An 18,988-nucleotide genomic window follows, 5' to 3' on the forward strand; every position below is an offset into this window, starting at 1 on the left:
GTCTTTATCAAGGCGAGGTAACTGGATTGCAGAGCTCCTTGAATAAGCTCACCTTCTCCTTATTCAAGGAGCTCTAAAATCCATGTACCTCACCTTGATAAAGACTTCGGTCGAAACACGTGTTTGCTCTTTCACATGTGACCTGCACTACACGTGCTATGATAACCATTAGCACTACTGTGCAAAATTAAAAACAAAATTGGCAACAAACATAAGGTGTATGGACCTTCTTACAAACATAAGGTGTATTGACCTTCTTCCTAACCAATCCATATACAAGGATGCGAACCAAATCCAGCATTATTGCAAACAAGGTTTGTGCATCGAGTCTTTTATGATAGCTTTTTAGGATGGAGTTTATTTGATATTGTGAATACCAAAACAAAGGATTTGGGGTTGAGCCACATATCAGTGTCTGCCATAGAAACATCTCTAAAAGTACCATTAACTTGGCAGGTGGGCATGTGTTGGCGACTCGTGGTTAATCTTACTTCGTTTACTTTCTCTTACGCTGACACACTTTCCTGGATTAGCTGCTGACACTGGCTTAGTATCTGAACAGTAGAACAGTTTATGTAGTGAAAAAAGAACACCAGTTTGCAAACAGAAGATGAAGAAGAAGCAAGAGATTGTTCTTTTGTGTTATCCTTACCATTTAGGAGAGGCTGTCCTTCGTGAACGTTCCTGTAGACGGTGGCGTGGTAAACATCCCTTAGGAATCCCACTGTGCATGACGTGGTCCCACCAGAGGCTTCTGCTGGAGCCTGAAAAGCAACACACATTTAATGTACTACTTACAAGGGCTTGCAGCTCAGAGACATTCCCCTTGGCATTAATCCACATTCTGGCCTCACACGCACAAGCAACCTCTTTGTTTCTGATGGCGGCAATTAGAAATCGGAGGGCAGGGAGGTTCAACTTTTTGATAACTGCAATGGAAGGAACAAATCCCACTTGTCTGGTGAGACCCAAATGCTCCATGGTCTGTCTTCCAGCGACTAAACATATGAACTCCCCAGTCATCGGGCCCTAAGTGGATTCACAGGAGAACAAAAACATTCCATCCGGCAGTCACAAGCACTATCGCTTACTTGTACAGGGGCGCATGCCCAAAATGCCGGTAACAGGAGATCACAACCACTCCAAAGGCTTAAGCATTTGCAGGTGGTTCTTTTTTTGTCTGTCAAGGCTTACATAAGGTGTGTTAGGTTTTTCAAGCACTAATCCAGATGTGCACTCAGAGCAGCAGTCCCATACAATTTTAAGCAAAGACTTAATTACGTGCTTCTTGGCTCTGCAACGCCTGGGCTCTGCTCCAGGTTCGCCTTAATGTGGAGCAGAAGCTACTTGCTGCGGCCCGAGTGCTTTGTGCCGCAGGTGCACGTCCTTGATATTACCCAGTTCAGGGCAAGGCTCTGTAGACTGGCACTCCCCTTCCGCTGCATGGCGCAAGGTGATACCAGCATATGACCTGCTAGCTGAGTAGATCATAAATAACACAAATCTCTCGCCGATTAAATGAAATCCCAGCACATGACTAACACAAGTACAACTGTATGTGATCATCACTACCGTGAATGTGGCACGTGGGATGTGCCACGGTCATAAGACCAACAGGTGCCTGCTGAAGTGCGCTGCAGTGAATGCAAGAAGCTAGGGCTCATGGCTGCGCGAGGCAAGTGCTCTGCACGGCTTGCTTTGTGTTTACGATTCAGCTTGCAGGCAGGTTAGCATAAAAACAGCCCCGGAAGAGACGCAAAGCCAAACGCTAACACAAATATCACCTGACTGCCTGCAAACCAGGCTGCACGTGTTCTCCCCTGCCAATGCCCTCACAACGCGTTTTGGGGTTAGCTGGGTTCTGGCTGAAGACGGCGCTCGGCTGACGTACTAACGTATTATATTTATAGCCTCCACCCCACCCCACATTATGAATTGCAGTCTGCATTCCTTTATCACCCTTGCTGCCTATAAAAACAAGAGCTCGCCCCTTCACTCTTAACCTGCAGCGAGAGTCGGGAATATTACATTTCATTTCTCTCCCCCGCTACCCCCTCCGCCACCCCCCCACAGACTGTAAAGCCATTTAAAAGTTAACCCGGAGGTGGGAGTTCTGGCTTTTCTGGCAGATGTAACAGAGGAGGATATTAGGTTGTACCGTGCAAAGCTTTTGCAACATAAGTAATAGGGCTGGTTTGGACAAGGTGACAGCCAACGTGTTCATCATACACTGGCGGTACTATGAAAACATGTGCGGCACGTCTCTTATCTAGAAGCAGTCACGTCTGATTAGATAACATGAATGCAATTAAACCAAAATACGCATGCCCTATTAAAAAGGCTCAAATAACAGCTTTACCACCTGGTGCTAATTACCCGGGCCCATCCACTTATTGAGAGGCCGAGCCCCAACCCCCCCACCAGGCGAACCTTCTCAAAGTCACCAATAACCATCGCCCTCCACTAAAGACAACTTTCAGAGAAAGAAACACACGCCCCAAACTCTGCAAAGTGACCATAGTTGCGCTATGCATAGGGCATAGAATATATTAATATTTGTTAGGGTCTCCGTAAATAGATGTTTCAAAAGGGGGTATGTTTACCAGGAAAACAAATATCAAGAGAGGAACTGCAAAAGCGTCCTAAAACTGTCCTGTCCCCAATTGAGTGGCGTATTGGCACAGTTGGGTGAAGAAATAGTCGAGGGTCCAAAAACACAGCCCTCATTGTAATTAATGCAAACTGCTTCTGGGTGGCCGGGTCAGGTAAGGGGCTGGGGATAAAACAAGCCTGGAAACATTAGCATGGGAATCGCGCAGCCTGCCCACAAAATGCCACACTAAGCTATTGTAAACCAGAAACAATAGCCACGGCAACAAAGAACCATGCCTAACGAATGCGGCGCAGCCCCAGCGGAATGCAGGTCACCCTCCCCAAAGAAACACACACTCTCAGGGCCAAACGTTCCACTTATATCCACAAATGTAAATTCTAAATATTCAACCAGCCTGACAATTTGCAGCATGATTTGCGAGCGCGTGTGCTCCTGCAAGCGGAAGCAGTTGTGTATCTATGTTTACTGAGCGTTCAATGCCGGTAGGGGGTGCAAGACAAGGAAGTGGTGGATTCAGTCCCAGTACATGACTGGTAAAAAGGCACCAGCCCGCCGACCTCCCCAGTAAGAAACTTTGAATGACCATCCCTCACAGACGCCTGCACATTTCTGAGTATCAATAACAGGAAAAGCAAAAAGGTGAACTCAAACTGCCAACAAACTATATAATACACTGCGCACTAAGAACAGCAAAAAAAAAAGAAGACAGCAGTGCCGTGAGGAAAAATAGATCCATTGCCAAAAAGCAACAAAGCGGAACGTAGGAGAGGTAATAGGAAAATATTACTGGAAACCATGAGCAGTGAAGAAGACAGAATCACTTCAGACCAAAAATAATCTGCTGCACCATTGCAGAACTAGGACCGCAGAAGGTTATTCAACAAATCTTTCACCTCACAAGAAATGTATGCAATGACGCACGTGCTCACCTTCAAGTGTGGCACCCAAAAAGTAATAGGAAAAGTTAACAACACACCCACCACAGAGATCCTATGCCTAAAACAAAGTGATTTTTCAAGCACCACCATCACCTACTTCACTGAAGTTAGAATAGGTAATGTGGATAGTTAGAGGTCCAAAGGTTCGTCCCTGCAATGCGAGCCATGGAAGTCATTCTTGGACTGTATTTGTACATACAAGCCAATCAATAGCAAACTTATGCATCACTTTGCATAAAAGACAGTCCCCACCAGAGTAAACTGGGGGATACCGAGGCTGGCCTCCACCAATTGGCTCTCAAACAGTCTCAATTTTCTAGCACAACTCGCTTAAATTCATGGACGTCATTTGGGGGTAGGCTGGCATTCCCCTTGCAACCCCTGCCCCTGTCTCTGCTACCCATGGATTTAGAGGCAGTGCTTGTAACATCGGGGCCAGTGCAATATTCGCTTCAGCAGGGTGTTTCTGTAGGGCTCAGTGATCCAAGAACAGCACATACAGAAGCCTTGCAAGTTCATAGTTGCATTTACTGCATGGCTGTCTGCACACATTATATGTGCCAATTTCCAAACTATGGACATGCACACAAGAATAAAATATAATCAGTCAGTTAAATTTGTTTATTTCGGATCATCCCGGGAGGATAGCTGAGGGGCAACGTGCGCGCCTTAGGAGCAAGACGACACCAAGCAACACAGGTTCGATCCCCGGGTCCGCGCTTAGAAACCTCTGGGTCTTTAAGCGTGCGCAACTAAGACAAAAAAAAACAATTACACAACTCGTAAACAAACAATTCCCGTAACAGCGCCTCGATGCCAGCAAAGGGCTGTGTGAGCGCTTTAAAAATGCAAATAAATAAAAAATAAATAAATCATACGGCCATAAAACAAACAAAAAACACATTTCATCCAATCTGAAAACAAAGACATACATGTGTTCATCCAATCAAAATAGTGATATCCAAAAATGATTTGTACAATCTTTGTTATGACGACGTTGTAGGGATATAAAGCAAGCACTAAGTGATATAAAACAATGATTGTATTGAGATAGTGCATGCAATATTGCATGGGTACAGGAATAGTAATTCACCTTTTTCTTTAGACAGGATTATGTTGCTCTGGTAACAATAATCAAGCTCTCTGAGCCCATGCTTTCCTCAGGAAGTTGCCAAAGGCAAACGCCACCCTCTGCTCTAGACACGCCTCAGTCCACTGTTTCTGAAATCCCCCAGTGGCAACGTTTTTCTGATATCTGCATAGAGGGGCTGGAAATAACGAAATGGGCCAATGTCTCCCTTTCCCCGCAAAGGTAGAGAGCAGCAGCTCCAAATGGACATCACGACCCTCAGTGGTAACATGATGAACCTGGCCTCAGTGCGGAAAGCTTTGTGATGTAAATCCATAACATCTACCTTGATGCCCCCTCATTAGGAGAGAAAGATTAATAGAGTCTTACTTGGGTTTTTTGAATGGTTTCTTCACCCTGAATACCAGCACAAAATAAAATGCATAATCCTAAATTTCAAAGTATTGAAAGTGTGTCCAGCATTACAGTCTTCTCAAAGCACATCCCCAGAAATGGGTTCTGATGAATGTAAGCCATCCTATACCAACTCTTGAACGACACGTTTTTAATTATAGCCTTTGCCAGATTCTCTTCTTTATCCATCCGAACAAATATATAAAGATATGTTGTGATGAACACCAACCAGCTTAGAATAGGTGCTGTTTTATTTAAATGACAGGAAGACAAATTAAAATACAAGACTTTACCAAGCATTAGTGTTCAGTTAATTATCAGCGGTAGCCGTGCCTGTAAATACAGGCACGGCTGCCGCCAAAGTCTTTTTTTTTCCGGCACCCGGCAATGGGGACCTACCAGGGCATTACAGCCCCGGCGGTCCCGGCAATTCCCTATTGCCGGGCGCCGGAAAAAATGACTCCCCATTCCCATTTGAGTCCCATTGGACTCAATGGGAATGGGGAGGAGGGATGCACTGGCACCATTCATGAATCGTGCGTGATGTCACTTCCGCTACCCCTGGCATTATTTTGAAAGGACATCCCTGCTTAAATATAGAGTGGTCATAATACATATCCCAATTGCCCTCAATTAGAATAAACAGCTGGACATTGTACAATCAGACTTTACTAATACACTGATCTTGGGTGAGGGAATATGACTCATAAACGATTGCAATCTTCAGATTGAAGCCTGGCGGTTTGCGTTTGAGCTAACAAATCATGCATTTCTATCAATTTAACTAGAATGCCTTAAAAAAACACGTGCTGCTTCTCTTCGTTATGTATGTAAAATGACTGAGCTGTCCTGAGTACTGAGCAAATCCACAGTAATCAAAAACTGCCATGCCAATATCCAAAAGTGGACACAGGTCAATTAGGTCGACAAAGAAGAGTTCATAGTCTTAAATCCACCAATCTTTGCCTATCTCCACTTTCTTAAGAAGAGCTGCTCAGTTACAGTCTGAAGACAAGCAGCCTCAGCACAAAATCAGATCTTACGATTGAAATCCCCAGCTTGTCGGAAGCTGGCCTGAGAGGTGCTTCAAAATAAGTCCAAACCAATCAGCTCTGGAACTCTCCTCCTTTTCGGATGCTCTACTTATAGGACCACCTTGTTTTCCAGGAATGCCTTTAAAGCCTTGCTATTCCATCCCCAAAGGCACTTAAAGAAATCAACAACCAAGTGTTACTGCATTTTATGGATATCAAAAGTCAAAGCATCGTAGATGGATAATTCCTCTGTTATTGGCAATTTCTCACTAATGTACTTGCTAGGAATTCAAAACTAACCAGTGACCATAATCTGTAAGAAGCCACGGTTTTTTCTGCAAAGCCAAACAAAAGAGGTGATGGCTGCAAGGTTTAGCATGAATCTTAACCTCTGGCATTGCTCTGCAACCCTCCAGACCATTATTCTTCGTCTGCCAACCCATTAAAAAAGGGAAAATACCATATGCAAATCAGGCTTGGTCCCACCCCTAAAGCGGCAGTTCAGCCGAAACTGCTTGGTCACATTCCGTCCGCACAAGACCACAAACATCCCAGACATGTTTGGGCCTCTCATTGCCCCATCAATGAGGAGTAGCTTGGGTCTCTAGGCCCAGCAGGCACAGGACCCACGTCTGGGCATAACTGTCCCACTCGGGGTGACTATTGCAAAACAAAAGAGTCAATGGATGGAAGGTTTAGAATTAATCACAACCTCTGGCATTGCTCTGTCCAACCCTCCTGACCCTTCGCCTGGCAAGCCATTACAAAAGGGGAAAGACCATATGCAATCATGCTTGGTCCCACCCCAAAAGGGGCAGTCCAGCACAAACTACTTGGTCACAACCCTTCTGCATGAGACCACAAGCATCCCCAGATATGTTTCAGCCGTGTTGGGCCTCATCAGTGAGGACTGGCTTGGGTTCCTAGCCCCAGGAGGCATGGACCCCACGTCTGGGCATACCCATCCCACTCCGGGTGAATATAGCACAACAAAAAAGGGGATGACTGGAAGGTTTAGAAATAATCTAAACCTCTGCCATTGCTCTGGGCATCCCTCCGGGCCATCCTTCTTTTCCTGCCAGGTCATTACAAAAGGGAAAGGCCATATGTAAATCAGGCTTGGTCCCACCACAGAAGGGGTCACCCGCCATCACCTTTTCTTTTGCTATAGTCACCCCCATGCTTGGAGACTCAAGCTACTCCTCACTGATGACGCCCAATGTGGTTGAAACATGTCTGGGGATGCTTGTGGTCTCATGCAGAAGGGATGTGACCTAGCAGTTTGCACTGGACTGCCCCTTTTGGGGTGGGACCAAGTCTGATTTGTGTATGGTCTTCTCATTTTCTGTAATGACTTGGCAGGCAAATGAGTGATTGTTTGGAGGGTTACCCAGAGCTGTGCCAGAGTTTGAGATTTGAAGAAAAACCTTCCTTCTTGGAATTCATATCACCTGGATTTCAGACTTGGACAGGGAGGAAATAAACCATAAATCCAGCTACAAGGAACAAGACTGGGGAGCCACCTTCTTGGCTACGGCTCAATAAAACATTTCAGCTGCTTGCTCTAATATCGGTTCCCAGTGGCTTGAAATATGTCTGATTCGTTTGGAAAGCCCCAGCAGGCCACAGACTAGTAGTTTGTGTAACACTAACCTCAGCGCTCATAAGCTTTGGTATTCTTAATTGCCATCCAATAGTGCAGTATGTGAATGTATCCCCATTTTGAGGGGAAAATGTATGTCCACAGCATCCACATACATAGATCTGAAGCTCTGTGTTACGTTAATAAGCAAGTTATGTTGTGCCCATCACCACAATCAGCCCTACAGATAAGGGGTTTATTAGCCACTTTTACTCACTAAAAATAGGCAAATACTCCCCAAAAATAAAAATAGTAATTAAAATACTGTGCACCTGCTTTCACCCACATAGCTCCATGGCCATGTTTGTTCCAGTAGTGCATATAGTACCACTAGTACCACAGGAAGAAACTATTATAATTGCTGACTGATCGGAAGAAGTAAACAAGCATATTTTAATGTGCATGAACAAGTTAGTGCAAAGAAATATATATATATTTATTAAATCAGGCTTCCAGCTAAAACATAATTTTAACCGCTTATAAAATACTCCCATTGGGAATTGGACCTACATTTTTAATCCCTAAAAAATCATTTTACTCCCAATTTAAAAAAAAATAGGCAGTAAACTACTGCCACTTCCAAATCTTATCTGGAGCACTGACCACAGTAGTGGTCTCACAAAGCTTAGGCTAAATGGCAAAATGTGGAATTGTGCTGGGTAAATCAGACCATGGTCTGTGGGGGTGGGTGGGGAGGTTAGAGGATGAGAGAAGCAAGTTGCGAATAGAGATGAACAGACAAACAATTGGAAAGGTACAAAGAGGATTAAGGTCAAGAAGTATAATGGTGGTCAATTACAAAGATTGCAGCTGACCTATTGTCCCTTGCATCAACAAATATGTTTCTCTGGCCACGCTTTTGTATCACATCTGCTGCAACAGGAGCAAAACATGTATACATGAATTAAACTAAATGCAGAAAGAAGATGAGTTACAAGAGATTATTTAATTCAAGGCAATTTATTATTTTGTCTGTATTATCTCACTTAGAAAACAGTCGTAAAACTTTCATATACAGATTCAACTGGATATTTTATCTTAATCGCACTCTGTATGTCCCACTTAAAGAAGTTTCGGTTGAGATTCCTTTGTTGTACATTTTTTCTTGATCTGTTTCAGTATATGTCTCACTTGAGGACAAAATCCGTTCAGATTGCTTCGTGAGTGAGTGATCAGTATATTTGCCTTTTCTTATCTTGTTTTGTACATATGTGGTATTTCAAGACATCATGTTCCTTCTGAGTTCCTCAAAATAAAGAGGCCTTATTTAATTCTAATGGATCATTTAAGCATATGGCAGGCCATAGGATTTATATTTCAATTAATGTTAAGTGAGTATGTTTAAGGGGAATACTTTTCTTCTCTACATATTAGGGTCAGGGTACATAACACTCCTTTTTAATTCAACGTCTACTTCATATCTAATAAAATCTAGTGAAGTATTCTCAATATTCTCAGAATCAAGATAGCTGTATTTGTGAAATGTATAATATTGGTCCAAATGGGTTATCCTTTATCTTGTTTCTTTATCATTCAAGGAATACTGGTTATTGATTCATTTTTCCATAATATGCATCTTCCTTGACAGTTCTCAATGTCTCTAATTCGTGTGTAATCTTGTATTCTGTATATCTTCTGTCTGGGGTTACTTTTGTACCAAAACGTGCTTGCTTCTATTTGGGGAATAAAAGTCAGCATGCATTTCGCTCCCTTGGAGCTTTCTCTAGACTTCCCCAATTGATTTCTTATGTTTACATTTTGGTTTCTAAAAAATAAATCGATTGCCACTTATTAGTCCCCCTGATATAGTTATTTCTCATTCTAGGAAAAGAAGCACACTCATCATATTTTATTAAATAAATACTTGTGTAATAATAGGGATCACCTCTGAAAGTAAATACACACAATCACTGTTTAATCTGTTAGGTCAAGTAAGCACAACTGGCTTTGCTAAAGGGCTGAATGTATCTTGAAAATCTTCAATGATGGAACGCACTGTCCAAGGGGGCCCTGCTGGCTTTTCACACCAGACACATTTAGAAGGAAATGCCCATTCTACGGTGTACTTATTGACTTTATTGTTTACATCTTAATTTTTTGAGACTCACCTGTAATGTTTCATATAAAAATAATGAAAACATTAACTAATGTAGGTTACAGGTGATTACTTGAAGTCTGTAGTTATCAAAATAAGAATTCTGACAATGCAACTACTAAACGTTGGATTTAGTGCTGGCAAGTTGTGTAAGTTGATTTTTTGTTGTTGCAGTTTGCAGAGAGCAGAATTGTTGCAGGTACACGTAGCAGGGTTCTGTGAGCTAATTTATTTTAGAGACCATGTGGAGAGCAGGTGGAGATTAAATGTCAGCAACCTTCCTCAACTCGGTGTGCACGTTCCTGAGTACTGAGCCTACCTCCAGTCAATGACTCGCTCAGGGCATAGCGGCAAGGAGGAAATGCTTGGCCCTATTTCCTGGATGTTTAATGGCAAGGGGGAGGAACCCCAAGCAGCAAGGAAGCCTCCTGCATAGTGTTATTTCACGTTTCATAATGGAGCATTCATCTCAGAATATACTGTTTGCCCAAGATCACAATGTTGCATTGCATTCTGCTTTGAATCCCTATACATCCCAGGTCTGAGTACGTTACATTCCTTCCCATTTAACACAAGATTTTATAGTATGTTTGCCCAAGATCACGAGACCACACTGTAAGGAATCTCTCCATCACCCAATGACGACTAACTTCACCTTTCTGTAATACACTTAGAATGGGCTTTACCCAAGATCACGAGGATGCCCCACAACCTTTAACTCCTATTGGTGATTGATGTCCCCCCACAATACAGTACTTATTCCTTTCCTTTTCCCTTCGTGAAACACAAAAGATCATTGTCTATGGCATTTCCTCAGAATCACAGGGCTGCACTCCTATGAACCTCTCCACCTCCAAGTGCTGATTGCTTTCCCCCTTCTCGCCCCTCCCCCATTACCACAAGAGCAATAAATATACTCCTTGCCAAGTATCACAAGGCACTGCTTGATTTGGTTAAGAATAATCCACCCTCTCTGGCACTGCCATCCATTTTTAACAACTCGTATGCTACCATTTAAATGTAATACCAAACTGCACTTTTTAGTAAGTTTTGTTGAGGACTGAGGAGTACTGTTTAAAAATATGATTTTCTCTGGGTGAAAAAAATAAAAGAAATGAGTAAAGGAACTGACAATGTGCAGGGAACAAGGCATCTCCTTTCTTCACACAGCAAATCATGGCAATCACTACAGGAAAAAAAAACAATGGCTTTCTGTCCTACAGTTTTAAAACACATTTCTTTATATATGTTCTGAAAAATATAAAATTGAATGCCATCATTGTCGTGTGATTAAATAGTTTACAGTACAAACAATTAAGTGTGTGTGTGGGTGTGTGTGTGTGTGTCAGAGAGGGAGAGAGAAAGCGAGAGAGAGGGAGAGAGAAAAATAGAGTAGAGAGTACCCATGCACGTATGTATAAACTGTATTTCTTTTATGAAGCAAAACAAGTTGATTGCTGTCGATCATATCATTTGGATAAGAATTCTGCCTGTGACTCCAGTTGGAGCAGTGGCTGACCTAGGCAGGATGCAGGGAAATACCACGTTTCCTCTATGTTGTGCTGCTCAATAGCTGCGACCCACATTGCTCAATGGTCATTCAAGGATTGCTCAAGTAAAGGTTACATTGTGCTCTCAAACATCGATTTGGTGCATCTTAAACTTGCAACCCTTGCAACCACCAGCCAAGGGTCCCACGTAACCACTTTAACTTTAGCCACTTGATTGTCAGATGAAGGCAAGACCCTTGGTTGCTGGTGAGCTTGAACTAAGGTCCCAACGTGGGTAGATAACCTGGCCTTTGCTGTAGGGTGCATGGTGCCCCAGTACAGAGCCATTTGACCTGTATCCTGTGGTCATGCAGCTAATGATGAGCTTTTGAAAGCCAGATGTGTTTGTTCTTGCTTTTTTTATGTTACGCGTTGTAGGCATGTGTGCTTATGTATGCTTGGTTACATCTCAGTGAGTTTTGTGGGACGTTCCTTGTAGATTATGTTGCAATATTCCAGTTGGGCCACTACGAATGCTCATTCAGCTGGTGACTTGTAGTAGTGTGAGGGCTTTTTAAGCATATACGGCTGTATATCAATACCCTTGACCACTGTGTTTGTCTTGGTCTGGAAGGGGAAGGATAGGTTTCGGCTGAAAGAACAATGGGGCCTTTACCTTAAGGGCTGTGGTCGGTTTGGTTGAGCTTAAGAGGAAACAGACACATGGAAGGAAACCAGTTTTCTATTGGTCGTAAACCTCTTTCTCTCCGATACCATACTCTCTGTTTTGACTATCTTAAACAAGAGGCCTTTTGCCTTTCACCCAGAAAAGATGTGAAGTAGGTTAAGTGGTATTACACAATGTTTCATATTCACGTTAAAGGAAACGTGTGTATGTGCGTCAGATGTCTACATTTAAAATGGCACATGTGAAAGGTGAAACACGAGTGGGAAGTAGGATCATTGGGTACCCCTGTAGTGAACTCTTGTTTTTGGAGATTACGATGGTAAAAGTGCTCAGTATTTTCATCCACGCCAGGCATCTTAATAAATATTTTGTGGTTCTAGATTGCAAAGATGTCACTGAGTTGCATTGCCGCCTGGAGACCAAGAAACGGGGAGATACGACCCACTCTCATGATCCTCATCAATCTGTAGCATCAAGTTCCAGCTTTGCTGATCGTTCCCTCACATTCCTCTTAAGGGATGTGGGGCCAAATGTGTGTTATCCCCGTGCAGACTTTCACTATGTCAATGCTAAAAAACTGTGAAAGGATATTCCTATTTATTGTTGTTTGGTAGCTCTAGTGTGTCCTTGGGCTTTCTGGAATAATCACTTAAAGGGAAATCTTGAATGATACATTATTGCTTGCCTGATTGCTCCAAGTGCTGTAGCATGTGTGTTTACCACCTCCTTGTGTACATCGTACAGGGTCTTGCTAACAAGTCCAAGAGGCAAATATGTAATCCCAGCAAAGCTATACACAGCTATTCACAAATCTATCCACAGTAAGGCACCACTGTATCTACCCTCCTGTAGCCAACTCTACAAGCCTTCTCGTGATCTCATCTCTGCCTCCTCGGGTACACTTGTGGCTCCTCGCCAGCCCTGTGCTTCCTCTTGCTTCCGTTCTTTCTCTTTTCTTGCTCCACTTGCATGGAATTCTCTTTCCCCGGACATCCAAGAAACAAACCAAATGGATTTGTTCAAAACCAAACTATAAGCCTACATCCTCGCCTCTGAGTTATCATCTTAACCTACCTGCCATCTGCCTGGAAGCTAAAATGTTTCCTCGTCTCTGACCTACCTCTGTCTATCACTTACTCTGCCTCAATTCTAGCACTTCACCCATCATGGTTATATCCCGAGCACAGTTAGCCTTACCGCCTCCCTGAATTAAAAAATGTCCAATGTTGATTGTCCTTAATCTATGTATGTCCACTTATGTATTGTCCCCAGAGACTGTTCCATTTACTCCCCTCCACAACATGGTCAGAAGTCCCTCAAACCCACCCCATTGTAAGAAGCTCACTGCTTCCCTTCAAATCTGATTTCTTATCTATTGTACATTCTTTTGTGATCAAAACAACATTGTTCCTCCTGTATTGCAGGGGCATCTTGTGCACCATTTACGATGTGACCCCGCCTCAGGATCACATTTCAGAGCAATCACAAACGATAGCCATCCATCAATACGTCGACGATATGCAGCTATTTATGAGAGTAATAAGCCCACGTCAGTCATCTCTGTGGTTACCTAGCTATCATCCAGTAATGGATGTCGACTGTCAACAATAAACTTGAACCCTCCAAGACCGAATTTGGCCTCGTCGGTCCCTCTGCTAAACAAAAACGTGTACAACCGTGGCTCAATGATGTACATCTAGAACAATTTAATCTGGAACTCTCAGATTGACCATCGACACTTCCCCGTCGACAGCAGCCTGTTCTTCCAGAAACACATAGCCAAGAAGGCCCAAACAGCCTGGCTCCAAATCTCCTCCCTTCACAAAATGAAACCCTTCCTCCCATCACAGAACTTCCAAACTGTAGTGCATGCCCTCGCCGGGGCTCCCAGCTGCTCACCTGGTTCCCCTACAATCAGTCCACTAAGCCAAAGCACATTTCGTTATGGGTGCATGTTAGGGAGAATTCTCGTTTTATGGCTAATTTCCCTTACCTATAGAGTCCCCCAGCAGCTTTGCTGCATTTGAAGGGTTTGTGTCTTTTTACCTGCTAAGAGTGAGACTCTTTTTCCCACTCTTAGGCATTTTTGCTATGTGTGTTCTAGGCTATTTTTGTGTGTTTAATGCCTATGGGGTTTTCTCTCACCCATAGGAACCATCTTTATGCACATGTGTTACACAGCACCCTCCGTGCAGTGACACAGGGGTGTCGTAGCGACCCCCAAACATAGACTCCATATCCTAGGACTGACTACTGTCTCCCAGAGCATGTAAAGTCTCCATTGACTTTACTAATCAAATCTTACGAATTTAACCAGTACAACCCATCTTACTATGGAGGTACTGGAAAGGGTTAATAGTTTTTCCCTTAGGTTCATTTTCGAGGGGGTACCTTAAAGTCCCGCTCTTTTAAGTTTCTGGCTGGTGGCAGTGGTTACTACCAAAAATATTCAACCGAAAATATTTTCCTATGGGATTTTCCCATTGTTCGAGGCTAATACTTTTACTGACAGCCTCTAACATACCGCCAGTTTATTTTATTATTAACTTTACTCCGGTAGGTTTTATTTGCCAGATCTTTAATATAACTTCTTTCTCGATTCTTACTCCATACTCCTAACCCAGGTCAGGGATCCTTTGTTCGCTCTTTTGGCAGGCTTCTGCCAAGAAGCCCTCCTTTCGGCGCCTCTGAGTCTGGGGTGGGTCTGTTGTTTGGGAGGGGGAGTAGAACCCCTGGACAGAGTTGCCACAGCAACTCAGGTCGCACTCTAACCTGATAGGCTAGAGTGTCTCCCGCCAAGAAGACCACTCCACTGTGTGAGTGACAGCTAGGCTGTATGAATGAGTCTCTTTCTGCATAAGAGCAAGACGTCGACACTGGAACTACGGAACCGAAGGGGAGAGAAGCCACAGACACCTTCAGCATCTACGCCACCGGTGAAGCCCTGCCGGATCATCTCACCACTTTTCTTCCACACGACGAGAGGAGATCTTCATCGAAAGAGCCTTCTTCCCTTGAGCTGGTGGGAACAACCAGTTCACCCATCGCTTCTCCGGACCTGCCTTGGTCGAATCGACAGTGCCCAGCACTTGGAGACCGAATAGCTAGGCAGCTATCGACCCGGACCGCGATTAAAAGGAGTGTACCTTTTAAACTTCGTTTGGCAGCACCGAGGTTGGTTTCATCCCTGGGTAGTGCAGTGACTCGAACCTTCCTCCACGACGAGAGCCTCTCTTCCTCTGCTGGACCCCTCGAACTGCAGGAACTACCAGGAACAACCGCCACCGCAGGAGCCACTTCTTCACATTTAAGGTACATTGTTCCGCCAGGCCTCCCTTTTCCCGTGGTAGCCCTAAAGGTGTTTTAAATCCTTTATCTAATTGTTGGGTTGGCCACCCTCTCTCTTAACATTGTCTTTCGCCTCGCATCCACCTCTTCAATATTTTTCTACTAAAGACTTGACTGCAGCTACAAGAACATTTTTGCTCCTAAGCTCTTGTTCCTGTACCACTGACTCTGGCTCAGGCCTATTGACTCTGGCTGATTTGTTAGATCTGCTATCACTAGATTGGTTTTCAATGAGAAATGTGTTGATGCACCTAAATCTTCTAAACCCCTCTTCCTTCCTACTGTTTTAACTTGTGGAGTGCCATTTTGCTCAGTTTTCATTCACTTATCGTTCTGCTAAAGTGTCACTGTGCATTACTTGATCACAAAACTTCAGAGAAGTGTTGCTAGGGGGTGTCTGAAGATATTTCGGTTTAACTTGTACTTTCCCTCCCTTTTGTTAAATTATCAGACTGCCATTTGTAGTTGGTTTTCGATGTGTCGTTTTGCTCAGTTTTTCACTCTACCGCAAACTTGTCTTCAATTGAATAGGGAGTTGTATATACTTTTCATTGACTAAACTTAACTTACTTTATCAACTGTGATTTATGTGTTGAACTAGATGTGTATAGAATAAATATATTCTCTTTTTGATACAAAGCTTTGGTCAGTGTTTACTTGTTCCATAGTACTGTGATACCTATTGTGTAAACCGGGAATACTGCTCATCTCCCTCTTGAGATAGGCCTGACTGCTCAGCCACAGCTACCAACTAAATCTTTGTGGTACAGACTGATACCAAAGGGGATTTATTGCTCTCACCTGTAGTCCTAATCTGGTGTAGTGCTCCCTAAGGGAACTGCACTGGATTCGGCCTAACAGTGCGCACTGAATCACCCCTTCCTGTGCGAACTACACTGGTTTGCGATCTAAACTAGGAAACTGATTAAGATTGCATGTTTCATCTACAAAGAAGTCACAAGAAGAACTTGGTGACTAATCTCCACAAATCTAGTGGCAGACCTTCCTAAGGATAGCTTAGGGGAAACGCGCTCGCCTTGGAAGCAAGACGACACGAAGCAACAAAGGTTCGATCCCCGGGTCCGCGCTTAGAAACCTCTCGGTATTTAAGTATAAATATACAACTAAGACAACAACAACAACAAAAAATGGTAACAGAGCCTCGATGCCCCCGGGCTGTGTGAGCACTTTAAAAATGCAAATAAATAAACATAGCAAATCGACTAACCGGCTTGTATCACAACTTGTCCGCAAAGAGAGGCCTTGCAAACAATCCTTCTCTTATCACACACCCACCCCTGGAACTCAATCCGGTTTCAGCTCAGAATGCCTCCACAATTCACAAATTTCACAAAGATCTCAAAAAGTGAATTTCTCAACAGTACCTGAGCAAGGACTAATCCTGATGGATGCATAGACTGACGCATAGGCTGCAACTCACAGCAATCCACTACAGTTAATAGACGCCTGACTACCCACAATTTGCCGCTCTGCTTTCGAGCTAGCTCTTCGCTTTAAACTATAAAATAAAATAAATAAATACAATAAATCATGAATGTGGCCCAGGACACATCTTCATTTTTGTGGGACGATTGCACAAACATTTTGTGCAGTTTTTAATAATCAGAGTTACATATTCATCTCTAGAGTTACCACAACAATGAAACTGTAATCAGAAACCCCTCTTGCTTCATTAATTTCAGAGCAATCACGGTTAATGTTTTTTTTTCTAGTAACCACTATTATTGATTTTTTGCCCATTTATTTTTCTCGCCATTACATTAAAATGATTTCACAAATTAATGTGAATACTACTTGAGAACCACAAAGCAGTCACAAAATTATACTTTAACTGAAATAGTGGCAGCCAGTACTATTTCACTTTCGTTTAAAATATCACCCTATATTCAACAACTAAAATAAAAATATCCCAAAACAGTGAAATTCATTTTCCAACATCCAGAACTCCCAGCCATCCTGGAGCTAGTCTCCTCTGGTGGCCTCAAGTCCAAAACCCGAGCGGCCCAATCGGACAGGTTGAAGCTCGAAGCTAATGACTTAGGACCTTATTACCAGTTAGGCAGTATTTCCTTTGTAAATACCGCCACATAGTATTACTGTTACCATGGGGTACCAAGAAGGGCCCCCGTGAATATGAGTCATGTGGACCTTTCAGTTATTCACCATTTTCGAGTGCATTGGGGGACGCACTATTACCTCAACCATTGCTGCTTTTGGGTGGAAGTTATTAAAGCCACACGCAAGCAAGTGGAATTTAAGATTTTCAGAAAGGAGACTTGTTTGCGGAGTGGTAAAACATGCAGTATTGTGAAATACTGCATGTTTTACCGCCACTGCCAAACTCATCATGACCTCCTTAGTGTATTTTGGTATTTTCTCCACAGTATCGAAATGTCAGAAGCAAGTTCGTAATAAAGTAAGCGGTTTCTCTGGCCGGTGCGGAATTCTGCCTCCATTAATGGCAGCCACTTTCTGCTGCCTCCAGTTTATGGGCTGTGCAACATGTGATGTCTTACAATAGCAAATGTCAGTTGCCCACAATGGAACAAGTGACAATGGCGTTGAATCAGATGACGATCACGACATACAGTTTAAAGGTAAGTGTGTCCTGTGTCAAAGGTATACAGATTCCTGCTAAAAACAACAGTGACATGAACGGGATGATCAAGACGCTTAGCTTGGTGGAGCACCATTTTGGATTACCCTCTTTGTCTCTCCCATTTTTGTCCGGAGAACCAAGATCACCAGGTGAGGTAGTGTGTCATGGAATAACACACACATGTCGTTGCTGCAAACTGTACATGACCTCCACTTCCCTCTTCCCTGTCCCAGTTGCTTACTGTTTTTGCCCTGGCCTCAATGATCCGGGTCCTTCTTCTATTTTTCTTCTTGTCCCACGGTTTTATGGCATATGTACAATACAGTGACTGCCTTCTCACCATCAGTTTCAATTGTTCTGCGATCAGCAGGACCTGACTTGCAGAAATCACACACACTTCAAACCCCTCTCTGGCAGAGCCATAAGGGCGATGAGCAGAGGCTGTGAGGAGGGCAGGGAATGGCCGAGCCACTTTCCGGGTGGACCTAACACAAAGCTACTGGGGGCCCAATCTGCGTAGCAGAGGGTCTCGTTTAAGAGGAAACATCCTTGAGGCAGGAGGAACATCCTGCGCGAATGCTGGGGGGAGAGGTGCTGGGCCGCAGTGCGAGTCCAGCATTCAGGGCATACCCATCTACAGCCTGCGAAGCAGACTGTCAAGGCAAGTGTCACTGAGACAATGTAGGCGCAGATAACGCCACCACAAAGTGGGAAATTGAAAAAAAAGAATTTGGATGCAATTTCTTTTGTTTCTCCCGTTTCCCTCTTCGTTGTCAATGGGAGTTTCCACATTCAGACACAGGAGTCCTTCTGTAGTAGTCTCGTGGTCGTTGTTTAGTCACTCACCTAACATTCCTAAGTGACACCACAACATTCCACTCACCTTCCCATACATCCAGGATGCACCCAGAACCAAGCTACAACACATTCGTGTCAGATTTCGCCTATAATGGTGTGAAGGCCTCAGCTATGGTGATAGGAACAGTGGAGGCCGGCAGGAGAGATCTCCATTTGCGGGATTGGCCCACAGATGCAC

The 18,988-nt window shown here is 43.6% G+C and overlaps 1 protein-coding gene across 1 annotated transcript in view; it reads right to left on the reverse strand.

Annotated features, from left to right (window-relative positions):
- CDH2 (cadherin 2) overlaps positions 1 to 18,988 on the reverse strand; it is a 419,239-nt gene that overhangs the window by 367,422 nt on the left and 32,829 nt on the right. Inside the window, exon 2 of the mRNA XM_069620955.1 lies at positions 653 to 764. Coding sequence (XP_069477056.1) covers positions 653 to 764 — 112 coding nt within the window. The remainder of the gene's footprint in view (positions 1 to 652; positions 765 to 18,988) is intronic.

The sequence above is a fragment of the Ambystoma mexicanum genome, chromosome 5q, assembly GCF_040938575.1.
Source record: "Ambystoma mexicanum isolate Mex_15411 chromosome 5q, UKY_AmexF1_1, whole genome shotgun sequence".
NCBI lineage: Eukaryota > Metazoa > Chordata > Amphibia > Caudata > Ambystomatidae > Ambystoma > Ambystoma mexicanum.